Genomic DNA, 22562 nt, shown 5'->3' with positions numbered 1-22562 from the left:
CAAAAAACGGTGGCCCTACAGACAGGCAGTGATTTTCATACATGGAGCCACGCTGCTAGCATGTCTTCTTGGCACAATTGAACTCATCACCCTGTCGTTTTTTTTCAGGCCTGGTCATGGAAGGAAACCGTGTTGGAGTCTGGAACGTCCGGCCGCTACACCGTGGAGACCGTCACCACCGAAGAAGGAGTGATCTCCACGCTGACCATGAGCAACATCGTCCCGGCCGACTTCCAGACCATCTACAACTGCACGGCGTGGAACAGCTTTGGCTCTGACACCGAGATCATACGCCTTAAGGAACAAGGTGGGAGCCAAGGTTCGACAAGTTCCACCTTCCTCTTCTTCAGATCACGTGACCGTGGTTTCCTGCAGTACATAGTGATAGATGGTAGACGGTGGTGTTCTGTGTGCATCGTTGAGGCTGCGCCTGCACTGCGACCTTAGCCCCACATTTGAATGTGCTCTCGCATATGGGTGCAGGGAAGGATTTCATAACAAATCACTGATGAATAATTGATAGTTGATGCACAATAACAAATACAAAAATCTGGAATAGATGTTTAAAATTGACACAGATTTCAGTGTATCTGTGTGTGTTAAATGTTTTAATGGAGGGCTTTGATTTACATGAACAACATTCGAGATTAGTTCTCAAATTCTATAAGAAATAATTTGTTCAAAACTGATATTTTATCACTTCCATCCGCAGCTTGTTTATACACTGCATGGCCTGCATTCTGATGCACAGTACTGTAAATGTGCTGATGACACCGGTACATTCCCCGACAAATTAGTTTTCTGGGTTAATATAAAGTGCAACTTGCTGTTAATTTGAAGTGGTGACCTTTCGCACAGACCGCGTCCTGAATATAAACATTCTGCGTCCGCTATGCAGAAGAGTTACTTAAAACGTTCTCCACTCCTTTTGCCTCGAACATGAACACTTTTTTTATCCGGCGACCTTTTCCCCTCTACCGTCGGGGGAAGCTGTGTTTTCTATCCACTTATCACAAACTATAAATTATAAGCTGCTTATGTGAAAGTGACATTGATCAATGAAGACATTAAATAGGCTTTAATGGTGTGGGCAGAGCACTTGGTTGTTTTGCATTTGTTTAAAATGCGAGAAGGTCATAAACGTGGGCTGGTAACTCAGATCATTAAATGTGCTTTAATGAGGACCTTTAATGCCGGAGGAGCATATAGACGCAGGTTTTAATCTCCTCCTCGTCACAAATGCAACATCCAACGCAAGAGGCACGCCGGCCTGGTTGTGCTTAGACGAATGCCCACACTCGAAGAAAATAAAAGCCTTCGGTGAAACACTTCTTTCGGCTTAAATGAGTGCGAATTAAAAGTTATTAGACAATAGGATACTGAGTAGGACAATATTGGTCTACAAAATGTTCACGCTCGCTGATAACTATGGTTTGGTAATTAGCTTTCGTCGGTATTTGCTGTTATTTGGACGTACAGCACAGAGCTGTTTCTTCCTGTGGTATTGTGCCTGTGTGTATTTATTGCATGGCCTTGTGCCTGAGGGATACTGTCAGAACCACTTAGAGGGATAAAATATAGCAAATCTTCCCTCAGTTCTTGTCTGCTGCAGAGACAGAAAAGAGAGGGGCAGGTGAGGAGAGTCGGTGCATGCGTGTGCCTGAAAGAGAACGGTTGCCTCTTCATTACAGCTGTGTGCGCTGTTGTGTATGTTCCGCCGTGTGCCCCACACAGTTGAAATGTTTGTACCATCAGATTGTGGAATGACATTTCTCTTTGTTGCTCTCCGCAGAATCGCTCCCGGTGGCGGTGATCATCGGCATCGCCGTGGGAGCTTTCGTGGCCGTCATTGTCCTCATGGGCACCATCGGGGCGTTCTGCTGCACCCGCTCCCAGAGAAGTATGTCTCCTTGCCCATGTTACTTCCACTGAAGCATGCATGTCAAAGAACTGTATCGCCCCCCAAGCACACAAATAAAATGTCCATCTCCTCAAATGCAGATATTGATTTAATTAACAGTAATGGGAGAAGGATCCGCTCTTAGGGTTAAGCAATTTCGGTTGTCTGCGAAAAAAGGAAATAAAAGAGACATCTCGGAGATGCCTCTGTGACGATGTGAATTGCTGGAACATGGTGTCACACTTAATGGAAGATGAAATCACTTACGGAGATGGACATCTTTTTGTGGTGCGCAGATAGCCAGATTGTAATAAGGGCTCATTTCATGCAATCTCAGTCTGGCTGCATTCGCTTGTGAGGCTATTTACATCCTGCGTTATGTTCACTGCCACCCACCCATGTACCAAGTGACTCAGGTTAGAGACAGTCAGGCGCTGTCTCTATCCAACACCCAATTTGTGCTACTGGTCCCTTCAGCATGTCTATTGTCTGTATACTACAGAGGAAGCGCACCTGGTTATGCCCTCACTGCCCGTCTCCATCTGTGCTCACCAGAGAGAACTTGCAAGCAAAATTAAGACAGAAAGTAAGACTTTGTTATATGACAGTATCATCAGCATTATCCCGAACAGAATGAGCCACCGTGGAAAGGCTGTGTGAGATTGCATATGTATGCAGAAAAAGAGATAATCTTGTGTTGGCAGGAAGCAAATGATTAATAATGCTTTGTATTGTTTTCTGGGGGAACGGGGGGAGAGCTCTCACAGACCAAAAACCCGGGGATCTTTTCTTGCTAAATTCAGTAATGCTGCAGACTGCACGGGGAGAAATGATAAAGTCAACAAATACAAAACGCTGTTTATTCAGCTTATTGAGATGCATGTGTCTCGCCTGTTTTCCCTGCCAGATTTGAAGGGAGTGGTGTCGGCGAAAAACGACATCCGGGTGGAGATCGTGCACAAGGACCACAACGCGGCGCGCGAAAACGAAGAGCACACCTCCATGAAACAGCTGATGGTGAGTGTGAGTGTCACAACATACTACTTTCCACTTCTTGTTGTTGTTTTTGGAATTACATTTATTTATTTTCTTTTTCTTTTTTTTTTTGCATGTCCTTCTTGATCTGACTGTAACATAATGTTTTTGGTACTTTTGTGTGAATTACGTTGTTTTGCATGTACAGTAATGGCAGAACAGAGAGGCATGTAGATATTGAGCTATATTTACCTATACGATGCGACCAGCCCAACGAGCAAAACAAACCCCAATATGTTGTAACTATGGAGATGCTGATGCATACTGGGTAATCCTACCGTGGGTGTACTTCTGTATCTACATGCCTTCCAGACATACAAAGGACTGTTTCCTCTTTCGATCCGTACCAGTGTTTTGGTTTTCATTCCGCTTGCTCCAGGGCTGGGCTATTTGCAGTGTGCGGTTTTTCGGATTACATTTTTTCTTTCAAAAATACTTCATACAGTCGGCACTTGATGTCAGTGCGGGGGAAATGAGCCTACCAACCTTACAAATCTGCATTTTGTAAAGATAAGTAAAAGATATTCATAAATGCATTATTAATGCTCCCTGCCAGCTCCGAGTGAAGGTGAAGCTACCTGATTGATATTGTAAAATAGCAGAGCAAGTGATAAAAAAAAGTTAAATCCTTCCATCTCAAAATGTCTCTTTTCATTCCGAGTGGAAGCGATTCAGAGGCTACACAGACTCTTAGTATGCTCTGCTTGATTTTTTTCGTGCAGGTTGAGAGAGGAGAGTTCCAGCAGGAGTCGGTCCTGAAGCAGCTGGAGGTGTTACAAGAGGAGGAGAAGGAGTACCAGCACATTAAGGTACGACTCACGAGTGGCGACGGGGAGGCGCCAATGCGAGAGAGCGAGAGGTGGTGAGAGAGAGAGTGAGAGAGAGAGAGAGAGAGAGAGAGTGAGAGAGAGAGAGAGAGAGAGAGAGAGAGAGAGAGAGAGAGAGAGAGAGAGAGAGAGAGAGATGGGACGGGACGCCTTTGGGGCAGAGGGTGGTCTTCAGCTCTGGGACCAAAAATAGCTGGAAAAGCATTAATCCCTCTCCTGCTGCACGTGATTTTTCCGAGGACGCGTCCGGAGGCAAAATGACTCCTGTTAGAGGTCTGATTTTTATTAATTAGACTCTCATCAAGGTAGGTTCAACAAATCCGAGGCCGGTTGGCCCTTCAGCTGTTATTTAAGTAACTTAAGGTGTTAATTACGGGTTTTGGAGAACATATTGGACGGGGAGGAAGCCATGCTGATTATTCTCTCTCAGAAGCATCTTTCACCATCTTTCACTGGTGCAGGCCTAGTGTGTCATTATTCAAAACTCAATTCGAAACATGCTTATCTTTTTTCTTTTATTCTTTTCGAAGCAACAATTTGTTCCCATGAATTGGTTACCTGTCAAAATCAAAAAGCGTTGTGCAGACAAACACGCCGTCCAGAGACAAATTCTGAGCTGCTAATTTGGCTTCTTGTCCAAACCAGTGTTGCCGTTGGATCCCTCGAGTGGGCTTCTGTTGTGTCCGCCTGCTTACCTGCTCCCTCCAGGGCCGGATTTTTTGATCCTCGTTAATGGCGGTGAGCACGAGGCGAGAGCAGAGGGGAGGGGGACTGAACAAGAGATAAAGGCCAGGCGCAAACAATCCCCCTCCGTCTGCTGTCTGATAATGACAAGCATAACGAGGATCCTCTCAGGTTGCCGCTCTCATTTTCCCATTATGAGCATTCTTTCTTTTGGGATTTGCCACCGCGCTCACCGCGCTTGACATTCAGGTCCACTCACGCGAGGAAACATGAAATAGCGCACACGCACGCCCCAACCGGACCCTTAGCAACAGCACGGTGCCCGCAGCGTAGCAGACAAACAAGTGTCACAGCCGTACCCTCGGAAGCCATTTCAGGCCACACATGAAGTCACAGACACTACGAGCCGTTTAGGCCCAATTAAGGCTGGTATGTGAGTGAACTTTGCAGTGACACGTTAGATGCCAAACTATGAATAATCAAGGCCTGTTTAATTAGCAAGAAACATGCTTTAAAGGTTAGCATGGGGGCTGACTAAATCCTAGCACCAAGCACTGTTTTTCTCATGATGAACACGGCAGCCTGTTTCCTTATTTATTCACAAATGTGAATAGTAATTACCTGCAGAATGACCTTGGGTCCCAGGCTTTGAGAAGAATACACATAAATCCATACAGACAAAGGAGTGATTTTGTTTTCCTTTTTGTCCTATTTTAATTAGGGGTAGCCTTGACATTGACCATTTACCAATTACAATCTGTCTTTCCTGTGTTTTCAATAGGACCCCACTAATGGCTACTACAGTGTCAACACCTTTAAAGAGCACCACACGCCTACCATGGCTGGCAATCAGTCCACCGAGGTGAGGAACCCCACCAACACAGGTACCCTGGGCAAGCAGCGAGTACCGACGGGCATGTCCTTCACCAACATCTACTCCACTCTGGGAGCAGGCCCCAACCGTCTGTACGACTACAGCCAGCGCTTCGTGCTGGGCATGGGCAGCAGCTCCATTGAGCTGTGCGAGCGGGAGTTCCAGCGCGGCTCACTCAGCGACTCCAGCTCCTTTATCGACACGCAGTGTGACAGCAGCGTCAGCAGCTACAGTAAGCCGGACGGCTACGTGCAGTTCGACAAAGACAGCAAGGCGTCGGCCTCCTCCTCTTCCCACTACTCCCAGTCCTCCTCGCAGAACTCAGACCTCACCCGGCCGCTGCAGAAGCGCATGCAGACCCACGTCTGACCACCAGGGAGGGAGGGTGTTTGAACGGGGTGTAACAAGCAGCCAGGATTGTAAAACTGTGACAGAATCAGCTCCCAGGAGCCCCTAGAGTAACTAGGTCACTGTTTCCTCTGGACACCTGGAGATGCAGAGGCTGATTGGCTTTAACACACTGTGTGACTTCTCAATATCCAAAAGAGTGGATCAAGAAGCCTTATATTTCCCTCCTGCTTAACCCATCGACCGCCTCCTTTTTTAACCCATAATCAGAATTGTGCCACAGAGAGGTTATTTGCCAACACAAGCTTGGACTTTGAACATTCACTACTTGGATTCTCCAGTGGGATTGTTTGCAGAGGACAAGAATACCCCAAGGCTTTGTGTGACAATCAGCTCCCATGGCAGAGACCGTTTTTTTTTTTTTGCCTTTTGAAGATTGTCATTCATAAAAACTCAGCGAGAACAGCGCGATAATGAGTGTGAGCCAATGTCCTGCTGCTCACTCGTAGTCTGAAGCACAAAAATGAATGTGCATGTGGTTTTTAGTTGTTAAAGCGATAACCCCCCCTCCCCCTTCACTCCACCTCCCCCACCTTCCCTTCAAACACTGTATGTGAAGCTTCTCTTGTTGAAACTGGTCTCCTGTGTAGGTGGAAGAAAACTTTCTCCATGTACCCACAGACGATTGAACGTTTGAGAGAATGGCTGTCTTTTTCTCCCCGCAGCGGTATCTGGGCCACAGCGCTGGGCAGATAAAGAGGGGCTGAGATCTCATTTTAAATCCCTGAGTCATTATTTTACTGTGACACTCTGCGATAAAGAATATCAGTGTACATATGTGACTGTAATTTCTTTTTCTAGCTTCTAATTTCTGACTCTGTTTTTCCTCACAGAGGACTCTAAATGAGACGCGAGCTCCTCTTCTTGTCCATATCTACTTTGCCTTGAGGGTGTGTTTGAACTGTGTCAATACAAACTTTGACTAAGCGAGATAGGCATACACTATCAGCTCCTCTGTTGATGGAGGGCTGGATCCGCCACGGTGTTCCCGCACCAGTCCTAACTCCGAGGCAGGCACACGGGAAAGCCCACAAACTGCAACACGTGTTGCGCTTGTGAGCTTCCCCTGCTAACGCCGCAGATCATCAGCCATATATACTTGAGGGTGACCTGTTCAGTGAAATGTAAACATATTTTAGCCGAGCTTCTTTATCGTGTGGTTATCCCATTGCTGTCGTCAATATCACTGTTGACACTAGAGCATAGCGCATCCTGACTGCATACCTACCTGTGATCGTGCCGGTCATCAAGGGAGACGAAAAGCAAATCTAGAAAAATGTGTTGTTTTTTTTTTTTTTTTGCTGTCCGCTGTTTGTTTCTTTTTGGCTACTGTGGAGCTGATGGTGGCGCACTGACTCGTTTTCAAGTGCATTGTTTTCTTTTGTTCCGTTTTTCTGCACTGTGTGTGACATATATGAAATTGGATTTATTGTTTAATCACTGACACTGTATTTGTTTGGGGTTTCTTTTAGCCGAGAGTAGAGACAAGAGAGTAGGGATTTAACTCGCAGCTACACAGACACTCATGCTTCATGTGAAATTTCAAAGTGAGCCTCGTCGTCAAGAGTGTCGTAAGTCAATGCGCTGTGCATGTTCCGTGGCAGAACACAATGTGGAGACTGGGGAGTTTTTGCTTTTAATTTTTTTTTTTTTTTTTTGCAGCACCGAAAAGTAAGAAACCTCATGCTGATTTGAGCAGATACTGTACAGCAAGTGGGCAAAAATGATTTCACTTTATTTTAATGAGGACGCTACCATGCTAGCACCCTGTGTCCAGTTAGATTCGGACCTCAAGGTAAGACAGCCTGTGATGAGAGTGTTGTCTCCTTAAAGCAGGCCTCTACTGATTGAAGGGCAACCCTTCACAGAAGCATGGAGCATTTCTGCAGCAGCCCTGGCCACATCATACATTACATCACATTTGATTTCAGCCATCAAAAGCCTCATATATCCTTTGTATTTCAAGGTTCGTTCCAGCTGTACTTTATAGAATCAGCTTGTTTGTTATTTGATCAGATCCTTGAAGGGTAAAGACGCGTTCCTGAAAAATAACAGCTTGCCTGTTGTGAAACAATCCTCAAAACAGTGGCCCGCACTGTCAGTGTCACTTCTGTTTTCTGTCGAATCAAACAAAAAACTTGACAGAAAGTATATTAGGTTACATTATATCTAATCTAATTATGTAGTTTTCCTTTTTTTTCACAGTGCAGCTGTCAGCTGGGATGAAGTGAGCCTTAAACTATGAAATCTGCTTCTAAAACCGTGAAAAAAACACGCGCGGCACTCCAGACAAAAGCAAGTTGTTGTTGTAAGCACTTTACATATGATTATATTCAAAGCAGTTGAATGGGGTTTTCCACTTGAGTGGCAGTGGTTTGGACTCTAATTTTACAAATGGATTGGCGCCCATTGTACAGCTTAAGACAAAAAGCTCTGTTTCAACGCTGATAATCCAGCTTGGCACTTAGCAGACTGTATATAAATCTCTAATTCTGTCTTTCTCTGTATGTAATTTTTTCCTTGGCTTTTCTTTCTTTCAGTCAGATTTCATTATATTAGAGCTCAACAAATCCACATGGCATCAACAACTGCACGACAGACAATCATTTTCTCTTTGTTTCCCTTCCAAAAAATTTCATCAACCTTACTTGTCCCTCGCAAATTACATGAAAGGCTTGTGCGAGCAGTTTCTCTTCCCCCGGATCTCATGGGGAAGACTCCAACTCCGCACACCGAGCACACAGGAGGCTATAGGATGAGAAGCCGAGCTTAGCTGCTGCAGCTTTGAAGTGCGATGCAGTAAGAGGTTATTATACCTTCAGCCCTTCTGAGAGATGCCCAGATGCCCAGCAATATATTGCATTTGGCACCATGATGACTGTCAAGTAAGCCTGCTCCATTTTTTTATTTATTTCTCTCAACATTTATGAGTGCAGGAGGACACTCTTGCCCTGATATCAGCCACAGTCAATTACAGTCTGAGCTAGTTTGCAAAGGGCAAGATACAGTTTTCAGTTTTTGTTATTATTTGCATATATTATGCATCAGTTTACATCCACAGTGTCAAAAAGTGCTCGCTATTCAAAACTTATCATAGCGCAGACACGCAGCCCGCCTCTCCCTAAAAAACAAAACAAATTTGCTTTCCCGTCCAAAGGGTCCAGTTTTACTTATCTGATGCAGCTGATCCAAACATAATGCATTTTCCCTAGTCCAGAGAATCTGCACACTGCACAGCAAACAGATAAATATTTGATAGGCCAGCCTTCTGTCCCATACCAGCCGTGGCAGCAGCCAGAGTGGGCATGAGAGCGCCACAGGATGCGAGTGCCATGTCAGTCTTTGGGAATCAAAGCCCATTCGGGGACAAAGTCTGCCCTACTCACCTGCGAACGCCTCTCCGGCTGGTGCTGGCGGCGCCTTTTTGCCTGGCTACGAGCGGCGCACAGATGCCAGGGCATAACAGATGAATAAACACAAAGACCCAGAACAATTACAAGGGGTTGCTGCCCTTTTCCCCCATAAAACAAAGCAAGCCTTTCATGGCGGCAGGATGCGGGGCAGTCTATTATTCAGAGATGCTAAAGACTAGCCTGTAGCACACTGGACATTTCTGGGGTAAGAGAGAGAGGTTATAAAGAGTGTGAGGTGGAGACCGGCTTGTAAAAGGCTCCTCTGCCCACTGGCTATATTACATTTGTTTACCGCACAAAACCTTGCGCTTGGTCTGAATAAGCTGGGAAGGAAATGCATAAAGAATTGCTGAACATTAGTACTGCCAATATCTAGCCTATGCCTGCAACGGGTGGTTTACATATGGCTTTTTTTCAAAGTCTCCCTCGTCGTGTGATAGGTGTTGCTGTCCACAGTGGAACACATTAGAGACGGTGCCATTTGAAGCGTTGAATTGATCATTAAAAAAAAAAAAAGCCCCTTTCTTTACTGTGTAAATGCTCTCTACCACTGTTTATCTCTATCTCTCTCACTTTTCTTTTCTACCAATCAATACCTTGTTAGTACTTTAATAACAAACAACTGCAAGGAAAAAGGGCCTGGGCCATTAGTATTTGCAAATAACCTTCCGGGTTCAGCGCACAGGGCACACCGGGAGTCAGCGTGGTTTTGCACGTACGTTGCAAAAAACCAAACCGCACTGAATCCCCATAAGTCACAGATCAGTGAAGGAATCACAGAAAAGCATTTGTAAGTCAAATTAGTGAGCCTCCCTGTGATTGGTTGAATTGTTCCCGACTCCAAATAAGGCGAACTGGTTTGCAAATACCAAATGACCCAGGTCTAAAAAAAGTACTTAACTTACAAAGGTCATTTCAAGAGTTTGTATAAATAGTGAACCATAAGCATAATTGTAATGAAAAAACAACATGTAAATTCTACTGGGTAAACCACTATTTTTAGGCAGTGGCCCTCTGTATCTAAGAAAAAAAAAAAAAAAAATGGTTGTATTTTAACTGTACTGGTCTGTGAATCTATGATGCTTTTGCTCTGTATATTTGGAGAATAAAACTGATGTTTGAGGTTGTGTGTATGTTGCGCTTTTGTCTATCAGTGAGAATGAAAAGCAACATCATTAATATTACAGGACAATGTACAATGTTCAGGGAAAAGATATAAATGATTAACAGCCATGCTGAGACATTCCACATCAGCTCGGTGGAAGGAAACAAGGACACGTGTTCACACTTCACAGGAGTCGGCTCAAAGCTCAGTTCATACAGATTACAGCGAGCTCACGTTCGCTGTTCACAGTCCAAAAAATGAACTAGTTCACATTTGCCACAGATCGCCTACAATGTGGTTTAGCGCAAGTCTGTCTTCTGGTGTTAACCCATTGTTAACGATTTCTCGCAATCATCATTCATTCACAGATATTTCCCGATACTGGCCAAATATTTCAACTTGATGTGTTGATTCAAATTTGACACAGACTTGGCTGACGTTCTGCTTTGTTTTTTCAGGCCCGGCAGGCACATTTTGCATAAAAATGTGAGATTTTTTTCAGTTGGAATCCACTGATTTGTTCATAGAACTTGATAAAATATTAATATCAACCTACTATGCACCATTTGCTCCATTCAGCAATTGCTGCACAGTGGGTCCCCACTCTCCATCTCCTAATAGAAGAGAGCGCACAGGGACTGAGGGGTTGTTTCGTTGACTATGTTAGTGTAGTCTGCCTGAATCATTGATCCTTTGCCTAATTGAGTTTTGTGCGAGTTAGGATTCATGGCCATGAACAAGGCTCTGACCCTTAGTAGCAAGCACTGAGCTTATTGACATAAACTGAAATATATAATGTAATGTGTTAAAAATACAGTGCGAGAAAGAGCAGGAGTCCTCATAAATTTGACAACCCAACGTATTGCCAATATATTTCAAGAATATTACAAAATGTAGGGAACTAAACTTTTGGAACTTTTAAATAATACATTTGCATTTGTATACATAAAATATGTTTCCTTTGCATAAGGGGAGTTGTGGGCGAATAAAACAAACAGGTCTTCCAAATATTGACAAATGGCCTACTGGTTATGCATATATAGAAGCCCTTCACCTTTGCTTTTTTTCTGCTGCTGCTTTTGGCTTTTGTTGTGTCTACAAAAGTCTACAGCTACTGCTGGCTAGTAGAATTAAAACAACTATATCTTGTGACAAACTCACTTACTGGAGCTTTTTTTTGTGATTTTGCACCGATTACATCATCCTAGCATGAGAGAATGAGGAAGAAATTAAGAGGATGCTTAATAAGGGGGGGTAGAATTACAGCTTACTTAGAGCTGCAGCCTACCACTGTGGCGGCACAAGAATAGAAACAATCACACAGTCACACGCCTGATTCATCCCCATCGCTGCGACGCAGTCGGCCGCTGATCAGCCACTCTGAGCACTTTGTGCCTGGCTCGAGCACACTTTTACTGTATTTGTTAAGAGAGGGCAGACCGCTGTTTATTTACTTCCCCCCTTTGATATTTTCCCAGGCAGGCAGTCAGCAGATTCACATCATTACATTTACAAGCAGCCCTTTAATCCATTAATAGGACCGTTGCAGTCTTACTCCAAATTAAATGAAATCACATAAACACCTTAGCCTGTCTCAAGGACTGGCTCCAATCCTACACAACTGAAACTTAAAAGTGATTTGAATTCCCTCATGCATAGAGTCAATACAATGCAAGAGCAATTACTCTTTAGCTGGATTAATCCACTTGCAGCCTGCATGGAAACGTAGCATTCTTGAAGCCCCGCATCAGAAACAATTCTCTGATTTGTGAGCACTGTGTGGCTTAGAGTGGGGAAAGAAAGTAAGCGTTTCACCGCTGCACATCAAACCAGCACCCAGACAGACTAAGGACTCTCTGTGCCTCCATAAGGTTACCTCAAAGCAAGAGCTATAACCAGTCTGGTCTTGATATTGAGAATCCATCTGCCAAGAACATGATTTCCCAGGAAAAGCTTCTCATTGCTGAGTGAAAAAAAAAAAATGTTTTGCAAACATTATACAAATAGCACCATTTGTGATGGATTTGACTAATCATAGAGATCCAACTCATTACCAAGCAGATCTAGGCCAGACATTTGCTTACAGTATCGCTTTAAACGCTCTCCTTGGAACTAGTTATTGGATGGCACTAATCACTCATTCCTGCATCTCCTGACAAAGTAGAAAGCTTGCCGTGCTCCCCACGGGCCTCACCTCATCCAAGAGATACAGTATTGTTCCAAAATGACACATAAATGACTCTGCATCCTTTCAAATGAGCTGTTACGGCGGGCCACTCTGTCATGAATTACCTTGGCAGATAATTGCATTTGGAATCCAATTTAACAAAGGCACAAATTTAGAACGAATGGCAGACTAAGCGTTTGGTGCACCGATGCACTCCATTATAAAATAGTCTGAGGCAAGTATTCGCACGATGTGAGGGAAAAAGTAGTGGGAGGTAGCAGACTCGACAACACAAGTGAAGTGATGCATCCAACAAAACTTAACATGTTTTTGTTGAGGTCATCACACTGCTGTGCGTTAGCCAACATTTACATTTCGGTTTCAATGTTTTCCTCCCCGCTTCGACTGTCTTATTGGATTGTCAGTCAAACTTGTTTATGTACTCCAAACTGTAAACCATATGGTCTAATAGCAAGCTGAAATGTGAGTTGAGTGACATGTTGAAACAAAACTCCACACTGCTGCTTCCTTGATGCAATTGCCTATGAAATGCCTCCTTTATAGCCATTTGTTTATTAAGGACAGCTGTTTCAGAGGAAAACTCACTCAACCAGCATCTGTCTGTTCGAGAAACATCTTGAAGAGGATGCCTAAAGTAGGAATATAAAATTGAATTCCGCTTACTGCACATCAGGTAGGGAGAGCGGAATGTGTAAAGAAAACACTAATAAAATGTGTTGTGATTATCCTTATTTCATGGTACTGCATTTTTGGAAAATCTAGTTTCCACATCACGCCTGTACATGGCTTTGATTGGCAAGTAGGTAAATCTTTCAGGCCGGGCAGGTTTGTAGCATTTGAGCACTCATAGCCTCTGGATGCCTCCACTCAGCAGGCCTGCATTATTTAAATAAGAGGACGTGGTGCTGTCTGTGAAACGGTCACATCCGCTCCTGTGAGCACCGCACACGTGAAATGCGCCGCTAACTAAATGATAGATATTTGGAAACATCACAAAGCATGTTCCTTCTCAGGGACATTTAAGGGGTTAAATGTAAAACAGCCACAGCAATTAGAGATCAAAAGAAATACGAATAGTAGTTCTCGCAATTAACCTGAAAGAAAGAAAAAAAAAAAGACGGCGGCATCCAACCATACACTGCTCACGAAACTGGGGTCAAACTGTAAAATTTGGCAGTGCTGATTAAATATGAAGCGGGATTCTGTTACTTCATAGTAGGCTTGCTGCGGTGGTCAGTGTTACTGCTGCAACACTATCATTATTCTTACTCTTTGTATACTACTGTTGATGGAGGCTACAATAATAAAGTGAGGATGTTGCAGCAGAATCAAGTAATGGAAATTAGAAGAGTTAACCGGCAAAATGATGCTGGACTGTTTGTTGTCAAAATGAGAATAAAAAAAGCACTAAAAGGAAAACCTATAACGCTAATGACAAAACAATAGTTAGTCACCTCACTGAGAAGTTTGAGGGGTGCGACCCGTCGCCTGCATCTAACAACCACTTCTTATTCTCCTGCAGCCTGCTTACAACTGTTTCGTAATAATCTTTTTGATGAACGATAGCGGTGAGTGCAAAACTGACTGAACACATTGTGTCAACTCGTGTTTCACCAGTTGAATGCTTTTAATGTGAGGCTGCCGCTGAAGGAAAGGTTTGGTTTTCAGTCGCAGTAAATTACTATAGCGCTCTACAGATAGTGAGTGTCCTTTCTCTTAAAACAGCCTGGTCTACCGTGTAACACAAGTGCTGCCACAGTCATAGGGAAAATTGTATCACCAGCACAACCCTACTTTATAGCCTTTTTCCCTCTCGAAATGATTTCAGAAACCATATTTTAGTGTACCATTTAGCTCTAAAACAAGAGTTGGACGTCAATTTGTGTGCTCACGTATCTCAGATCCAGCCAAGTTGCAATATTATGATGTTAGAAGTTAATGTCCTGCAAACCACAGATACTTCCAAGATTCACATTTGTACCAAAGATAGTATGTCACGTTCACATGACAGCTGACTGCAGTTCGTGTCACACCGCGGGATATTTTTAAAGGACACCTGGGGATATTTCCAGCCATGTTTGTGGCGACCAAAACCTGCTATTTCTCCTGGCAAGTCGGACCATCTCCATCAGTGATCGTGGCGACCGAAAGAGGTATTTTGAAGCCAAACCGTGACGTTTCTCTTGCTGTTCAGCTGTGACATATGAACCTTTCTTACAAGGCTGTTGATGTGGAAAACAGGCACGCTGACACGCAGCTGTCCTGGCTACCAAAACAAGAGCATGCGCAGAGAAAAGGCTCAGATTACAACACACACGGAGGGAGTGTGACTTCATAACCTATAATTATAATAAACACATAAATCATTATAGGGGGCATTGTTTAAAAAGAAAAAGACACAATCTGAAATGCCTTATGTTGCTCAGAAGGACCCAAAGATTAACCACCCATTTGCAGCTGGCTGTGTGAATTTCAATCAACAAAACACATCAGAGCGAAATTCACTTTCACTGAACCAACTTGCAGGTGTATGCTGCATCCCTCGCTTTAAGCAAACATTTATCCTTGGATTTGTCCTCATCCTTAGATTTTCATCATTTTCTTTTTCTTCTACAAAGTTTCCTTAATAGATGCTTAGTCCACGGCTGAAGTGTTATTAAAGAGCTGCTCCTTGCCAGCTCCTGGGGGGTAAATAAAACAAGAAAATCTCATGGCCTCGTGAGGGCACTGAAAATCGACCGAGGTGGCACAATGTTTTTTTTTTTCCCTCCTTTCCGCAGGAATGTGGATTTAAAGTTAGTTAAGATAAATAAATCTCCCCTCCTGATTACAAGGCGGCTGCAGAGTCAATCCCAGGGAGCATCTTAAATGAATTATTGATCCCATGACCTTTCCCTGTGTTAAGGTTTGCTCTTGTTTGTTCCAGCGCTGTTGACTGGACTCACACCACGGGCACTTTGGATTGATCAAATGTTTGCTTTCCATATTAGACTGTTAATTATTCTGGCTGTATTTGCACAGTATTATAACAGGTGAAGCATGGGGCCGTGGGCAGGTATCATTAAACATGCCTCAGTACACACCGAGGCGTGTGTGCGTGTGTGTGTGTGTGAGCTCTTACTTTCTGATTTATCGCCGAATTGATTGAAAGAACGTTTTCAGCAGCATAATTGCACGGCGTCCTTGACATTTGAACACAAAAGTCAAACAAAGTTAACACACAATCTTTTAGGTCTTTTCGGGGTGGTGGGGTGGGGGATGGGGTGTGGGGGTGGGGGGGGGGGGGGGGGGGGGGGGGGGTATATTCTCCATCATTCACGTGTGTTAGACTCGGCTTGTTGACAGAGGATCGTCTGGATCAGGTTCTATTGTGAGGATTTAGTGGAGAGAAATGTCAACCAGTTAATCTTCTGCCAGTAATGATGTGATAGATGTGTCTTCTTTACAGGGACCTGCTTTAATTTAATCTCCGGCATGTTGACATTTTGCAAATGCAGACAGAGTTAAGTATATGAATTGTCGGAGGGCCGTATAAGAAAAGAGGCCCGGCCAATTGTACAGCAAATTGAGCATGTGCGCCCAACAATCATCATTTCACTAATTAAGGTTCGGTTTGCACTTCAGTGATGAGGGCTCTTTCTAATGGTTGGAGCTCTTAAATTGCTTTTCATTTGGAGTGCATTCAAAACAAATGGAACAGCCCGCAGACGTGACATTTGGAGTGCAAGCCTCTCTTCTTTTGCAAGTCCATTTGTTCAACTTGTCTCTTGGAGTTGGAAGCATTCGGGGAAAATGTGCGCGTGTATGAATATTAATAACCCACGGACAGTGGACACAGGGAGAGTTTCTTAGCGAATAACACGAGCAGTTGTTTCGGCAGCTTGGGACTCTGTTTCGGGCCGTCTGAAACCGCAGCTTATCTAGTTAATTCCTGCAAATCGTGATGAAACATTGTTTATTGCAGTTTGATGAAAGAAAGCGATGACCTTTATTTCAGCTAATCCACTGAAATAGAAGATTTCTTTCCCAGAGCTAGAATACAGAAAAACAAGACCTTGGTCTGTGATGCTATCAAGAGAGAGAGGCTGGCGCTTTCTTCACTGATAATAAATGGATGAGTTTTTTGCTGTGCCGTTGATCAGCTTGGGAGGGAAGTGTGTGGACAAATATTGACTCGACTCCCATGGTTGATCACATAGATAAACCATTTTGGAGTAGCTTACTTTCTTGCGCTAAGAAATTCTCATGCTCTCACAGGTTTCAGAGTTGATAATGAAGGCAATGCTTTCAATGGAGGATGCTCTGGCAGATGAAGGCCAGTGAAACTTGCAGTTGAAGTTTATTCAAAGCCCGCCGGTCTTTAGAGGCTGACAAGAAGCCCCGTCAAGTATTTCTTTGTGTGCGAAAAGAAAAACATTTGACGTGACAATGCCAGAGCACAAACAGACTACAATGGCATGATACAGCAGCATTTCTAAGGTGAAGATAATAAGGACGATAGCTGAAGAGAGGTGCAACAATTGAGAGAAATCGTAACTTAGAGATGGCAGAAAAAAAAAAAAAAAAAGCCAAAGATGGTGGGGCGGTAGATCTCAGTGTGGTTTCATCCTGACTGTGAAGCGAGGAGGTGGGTGGGTGATGGACAGGCTCAAAGTGCCGAGTGTCACAGACGCTCTCACAGCCTCAGATGACTGGCAGTAGGCAGATGGCTTCCTTCATGCAGAGCAACGAGAGGAGAAGGGTAAAAGAAAGAGACAGAGGAGAGGTGCCCACACATCACCCTTCAACCCTTAACGATGCTCACCCCCCCCCCTTTGCCCACCGCTTGGCCGAACGAGCGCCCCACATGGCGCCCCTTGCACAGCTGCTGGCACCGACGTGACTCACGATGCCATGTTTCTGCCTGCTGGATGGAGACAACAGAGTGTCGTGAATGTGTGTGTGTCAGAGAGACCATTTGTGTGTGTGTGTGTGTGTATGCATGTGTGTGTGTGTGTGTGGAACCGGGGCACATGGGGGAGTGTAAAGTGGGTCAGGGAAAAGAGTAGCCAAGGCTTCACAGTCGGTCGGGATGGAAATGGGGGTCAGGCCAGGCCCCTTCTGCCCCCACAATTCACCCCTGAGCGTGAGGTCCAGCGGAGGGTGTAATAATGCCTTAATTGTGCCATGGATGGGAGTTATTGAGTTATTCACACAAGCGCGGGAGGAGGATTGGGGGGGGGGGGGGGGGGGGGGGGGGGGGGATTTAGGCCCAGGGGTTGTGACCATGCCTGTAGTCAAGGAAGGAACAGAGGAAGGCCAGAAAACAATGAGTCACTTCTCTAATGAGCTGAACATTCCCTCTGAGTGTCTCTTGGTCAGTCAGATGTAAACCGTTCACATTACAAAAACAACCTCTTCGACTGCATTATGTGAGCTGAAAGTCACTAATTAGGCCCCACAAAGCAGAGAGCAGAAATGGGTAACGCAAGATGCCAGCGAGTGTTTCTTTGTATTTCATTTAATAATGTGTCTTCCTTTTATCATTGTCTTTTTCCTCTCCTTTTGTTTGAAGATGACGTAGTGTATGTAACAAATGCATACAGTCCATGAAGCTGGAAAACTTTTAAGGGACACTGTGAACATGTTAGGCCGGAGATTATGGCAGAGATCTAACTTTACGGATCAGATATCACAGGCTTGCAGATATTCCGTTTAGAAAAGCCTAAACTCTGCTCATTTGTGTGAGGAATGCGTCTCAGGGATTATGGTTCCACACTGCCCCCCTGTGTTCACCACCTGTGACAACATGCATTTCCCTGTCAACAGACTCTCAGTGCATGGTTTATTTTTTCTGTACACCGGTTTGAGCAGCATGAAATCGCCTCTCTGCGAGAACCCACCTAAGTTATTCGGGGCAAAATTGAGTTGTACGCTCCTGTTACAACACGATCGCCATACGTGTGTTGTGACTTGAAATGACTCGTGTGTTGTGATTTCATCCAGGAGTCTCTGAAATGTTAGTAAGCCAATTTGCATAAAGAAGAAATTTTGAACTCATTTGCATATACAGGGACAATTTTTGGCACTCAGGAGTAAAATGTCAAGCGTAATCAAGGTGCAGAATTAGATGATTGAAGAACACCTCCATCTGTGATAATAATTACAAGTCTATGGATGGAGGAAAAAAGGGATTTGGAAGTCAAATACTTTTCAGGTGCCTTAAACTCCTTCATCCACAAGGAGCAATTTTCGCCCAAGAAGCCACTTATTTAATTATCTCTCATTTGATTAACCTTTGATGCTGTGAGCAGATCATTTATCCAACACATCAATCTTATTCATCAAGTCAAGAAAAATGCCTTGTGTAGGCTGGCGTTTCGCTGTGTTCCACGAGTTACTTCCTAGTGTTTTGATTCATAAAGGGCTCTTTAAGATTAGCATTTATTCGCCCTTAATGTTAAAAATCCTAATTAGCTCAGAATCCCATGTGGAGAACAGTCGGGGTGCGATGGAGTGACGAACCAGTCTGATGGCATCGTGGAAGAGAGAGAAAGAAAGAGAATGTCATGGCTAAGATGAGAAAAGTGATACAGTGTGCACATATTTGTATCAGGATTCACTTAAATGTTGTCGATAGAGGATAATTTGGTAAACTGCAAGGAGCTTTGGGTATTTCAATTGGATTTTCGGTCTTTGCAGAGCAAATAGTAAACACTACCACAGAAACACATCGCTACACAGCTGACATACTGACAATTAAAGGTCCAGTGTGTAGGATTTGAGGGGGGTCTTTTGGGCAGAAAGTTTGCGTATAATCACCAAATTAAGAATGATGGTCTTTTCGTTACTTTGAAATGAGCCCTTTATATCTACAGAGGGAGCAGATCCTCCATAAGCTCCAGGGAACAGCACTGGGCTCTGAAGCCAATTTGACATAGTAGCCAAATTGTATCATTACAATGTCACATAATGCGTACTGGCCCAAAAACATTTGTTTGGTTGGTTGACATCAGTAACCTCACCACTAGATGCCACTAAACCCAACAGACTAGACATAGACTTAGTCAAGATCATGTTACAATTACCAAGAAATCAATAAATTCATCACTAGTTTTTTTTTTAACTTCTGAAATTTCGCCAACATAAAAGAAGTCATGTTTCATCACTTTTAGGGCCATGATTGCACCACCAACATTTCTGCAATTTGATTATCTCTATGCTCAAATATTAAAATACTTTATGTTACAACAGACAAAATGAATAAAGAGTAACATGCAGTTGTAACCAGGGCTAGCGTTTGCAAGCTATGCTTGCTAGCATCATATTTCCAAGTGAAAGCTAGTTAGCCTAACTAGCTAGCTTCTGCTGTCCACATGGAACACAGAGTTAACAACTCGATGGGTCCTCCAAAATGTTAAATGCTGTTAAGGGACTTGAGTGTTAAATCACTGTTATCTCCAAAATGGGTTTATTCTTCAATTAGGCTGTTATTGAAACATTGACATTTAGGCACAAAATCGGCGGGATCATTATATACATATTTCCTTACACAATGACTGAATATAATTAAAATGTCAGTTTGACATTAAAGCTTTACATAAAAAGAAATGAAATAAAAAAATAATAATAATTTACAAATCTCTGGGAATAAAGAAAAGATCACATCAATTGCAAGTTTTAGTCTGTTCTCTACCATTGCTAGCGTGCTTGAAAGAGTATTCACCAAAAGTGGCAGTGGAACACAACATGCATCCTCACAACACATCATTGCAATCCCATTATCTGTTTTATGTTTTGACAATTTCATGTTCAATGGCTGTGTGAGCTGCTGTATTAATTGATGTTTGTACTCTTTTTGTAACTTTAAATGGTCACATCCCAATTATTACATTAGCTTTGGTGACTATGTTCATACTGTAGTGCTGCACAAACTCACTGTGTGGATCGCAGATGTATTGTACATTGTTGTGTCAGCTTGCATAAAACTGAGAAAATAACAAAGCTCTTGTTATAGGTGAACTTATGGTATAACAAAAAAAGATAAAATAACAAAAAAATCTGTGTTATGGAGACATTTGCAGCTCACACAGCATCAATACCCGAACCAACAATAAGTCTGAGAGAGCAGCCTGTATATGACAGCAAAAGACACTGTGTGGGAACAACACAGGCCAAAATATCCCTTGTGTAATATGTGAGAAACAAGAAAATATAACAAGAAAATTTCAGAAATATTTACAATGTGCAAACATTCACTTAAAAAAAATAAAATAAAATAACATAATGCCAAATACATGGCGTGATGAAAGTGTGAATTTCTCCTCCATCCGTTCAGAGAGGCCAAGAAAATATAGAAACATCTTTCCACAAAACTTTGAAGTCAGGAAAGTTTTCTGAGGCGCTTTGATGGAGTATTAAGTCATGGCTTAGCTTTTGCGTTGCTACCTTACTGAACATTTCATACCTCTCTGACCTTCCAGCAATGAGTTTGTTTTGCAGCCTTGTTGACAAGCAGTTCTATAGGCTGGCAAGAAGCAACAGTTATGTCACAAGAAGCAAAGCTGCATTCCTTATTTAACCCCCCCACACACACACACACAAACAAGTGAAGCAAGAGCCAGTAAACTCAAAGCTCGTTGTATTTACTGTTAGGTAAGTGCAGCAGGCAAATTGGATCATGATCAAGTACAGCATTATTGATTGGATTTCTGCGTGGGCCAAGATCCTGACTTTATTTGCACACTGACATGGTGAGCAATATAATGGCGAGCATTCCATTACGCAAACAAACACATCTACACACACATGCTGCCCTCGGGCAATTCGCGGTTGTATTTCAGATGTGCGATGTTGAATTTGAGGGAGAAAATCCAATATCAACAGTATTGAGGGGGACAGTATCAGACCTGAAAGTGTCTAGTAATTCAAACTGGAGTGCAGTGGGTGCGAGGTGAAGGCGAGCCGTCTGAGAGCGATACCTGTCGAGCCCAAAGGCCTGAAACTCAATACCACCAGAGGAGTCTTCACGAACCCAGAATCGAACTAAGAGCTGTTGGAGAGCCAGAAAAAGGAGTCAGAAAATGGAGCCGGGCTGTATCTGACCAAAAAGTCCGCAGTACAGTACTTCAGTAAATAGAAATTCAGTGGAGAAATAAGTCAGTAGAGACTGACAGAAAGAGACTGAGGGAGATTGAATAGATTTGTTTTTGAGCAGCTTCTCTCAGTTCATTCTACCTACGTATGTGAAAAGTGCCTGTTCTTACAGGGGAAAAGACATTGTACATACAGAGCAAATAATACTTCCTCGGTATAAGTCTATGGTGTGAATGCTCCCCAACTATGTGCGCGGTAATTCGTCTTGACCTTGCCACGTATCAGCACTGTATTACTGTTTTTCTCATCTGGCAGTCACCGTCTCACTTGCCAAATGAAGAAAACTAAAGCAGCATCCTCACCTTTACTCAGCCTCAAACATCTCAGCACAAAGCTTGCATCTTATCAGCACAGTTAGCCGGCTCTGTGCTTGTTTGTGTGAGAGTTTGCCTTTTAATGTATGGCTAATTTACTGCAGTCGTCCTCGAATAGCTATTTGTTGGTTCAATAAACAACTCGAATAATGTAGGTGGGTGATGGAACCTCATCAGCTCAATCTCCTTTCCTAAAGCAAAAATATGTGGACATATAGAAAACAAAATATAAATCTGTCTATATTCTTTGTTATTTTTTTCACTTCTAAATATGATTATGTTGCCCACACTGAGGTACAAATATTATTTTTAGTCTCTGTGAAAATGTCCTGCGATAAAACATCTTCTTTTCCTAATCAGAAAAACAAGCCCAGTCGCCAGGATATAATGTTAGCAGCTAATGTTTCTGCAGACCTAAATATATGTTCTTTCTTTGCTGACTTTCACATCAGGGCATGGAAGGGACCGTGGTTGGGTTATTACTGCCAAATGGCTGACCATAGAGTCACACCAGTCTTTTAGGACACTGAAAGAGATTTTGTGGTGGGTAAAAGTGAACATCTCTATGCCTCATCGTGGCGACCAAAACAGGTACACAAACAGGTTTGTACAGGTACAAACCATGATTATTACTAAGCTTAACCAAGTGTTTTTTTTTTTTAAATATGATCATATAGGT

The 22562-nt window shown here is 43.2% G+C and overlaps 1 protein-coding gene across 12 annotated transcripts in view; it reads left to right on the top strand.

Annotated features, from left to right (window-relative positions):
- kirrel3b (kirre like nephrin family adhesion molecule 3b) overlaps window positions 1-10266 on the top strand; it is a 166949-nt gene extending 156683 nt beyond the window's left edge. For 3 of the 12 annotated variants that reach the window (XM_030403086.1, XM_030402991.1, XM_030403009.1), the window contains 6 exons: window positions 109-319; window positions 1793-1900; window positions 2403-2486; window positions 2808-2923; window positions 3658-3744; window positions 5228-10266. In XM_030403086.1, the coding sequence (XP_030258946.1) occupies window positions 109-319; window positions 1793-1900; window positions 2403-2486; window positions 2808-2923; window positions 3658-3744; window positions 5228-5689 (1068 nt within the window). In that variant the 3' untranslated portion in view covers window positions 5690-10266. The remainder of the gene's footprint in view (window positions 1-108; window positions 320-1792; window positions 1901-2402; window positions 2487-2807; window positions 2924-3657; window positions 3745-5227) is intronic. The other 9 variants (XM_030402999.1, XM_030403095.1, XM_030403027.1 and 6 more) reach the window with 7 other exon arrangements.
- Window positions 10267-22562: the final 12296 nt, after the last annotated feature.

The sequence above is a fragment of the Sparus aurata genome, chromosome 2 (genome assembly GCF_900880675.1).
Source record: "Sparus aurata chromosome 2, fSpaAur1.1, whole genome shotgun sequence".
In the NCBI taxonomy this organism is placed as follows: Eukaryota; Metazoa; Chordata; class Actinopteri; order Spariformes; family Sparidae; genus Sparus; species Sparus aurata.
This window is presented reverse-complemented; position numbering and strand designations above follow the sequence as displayed.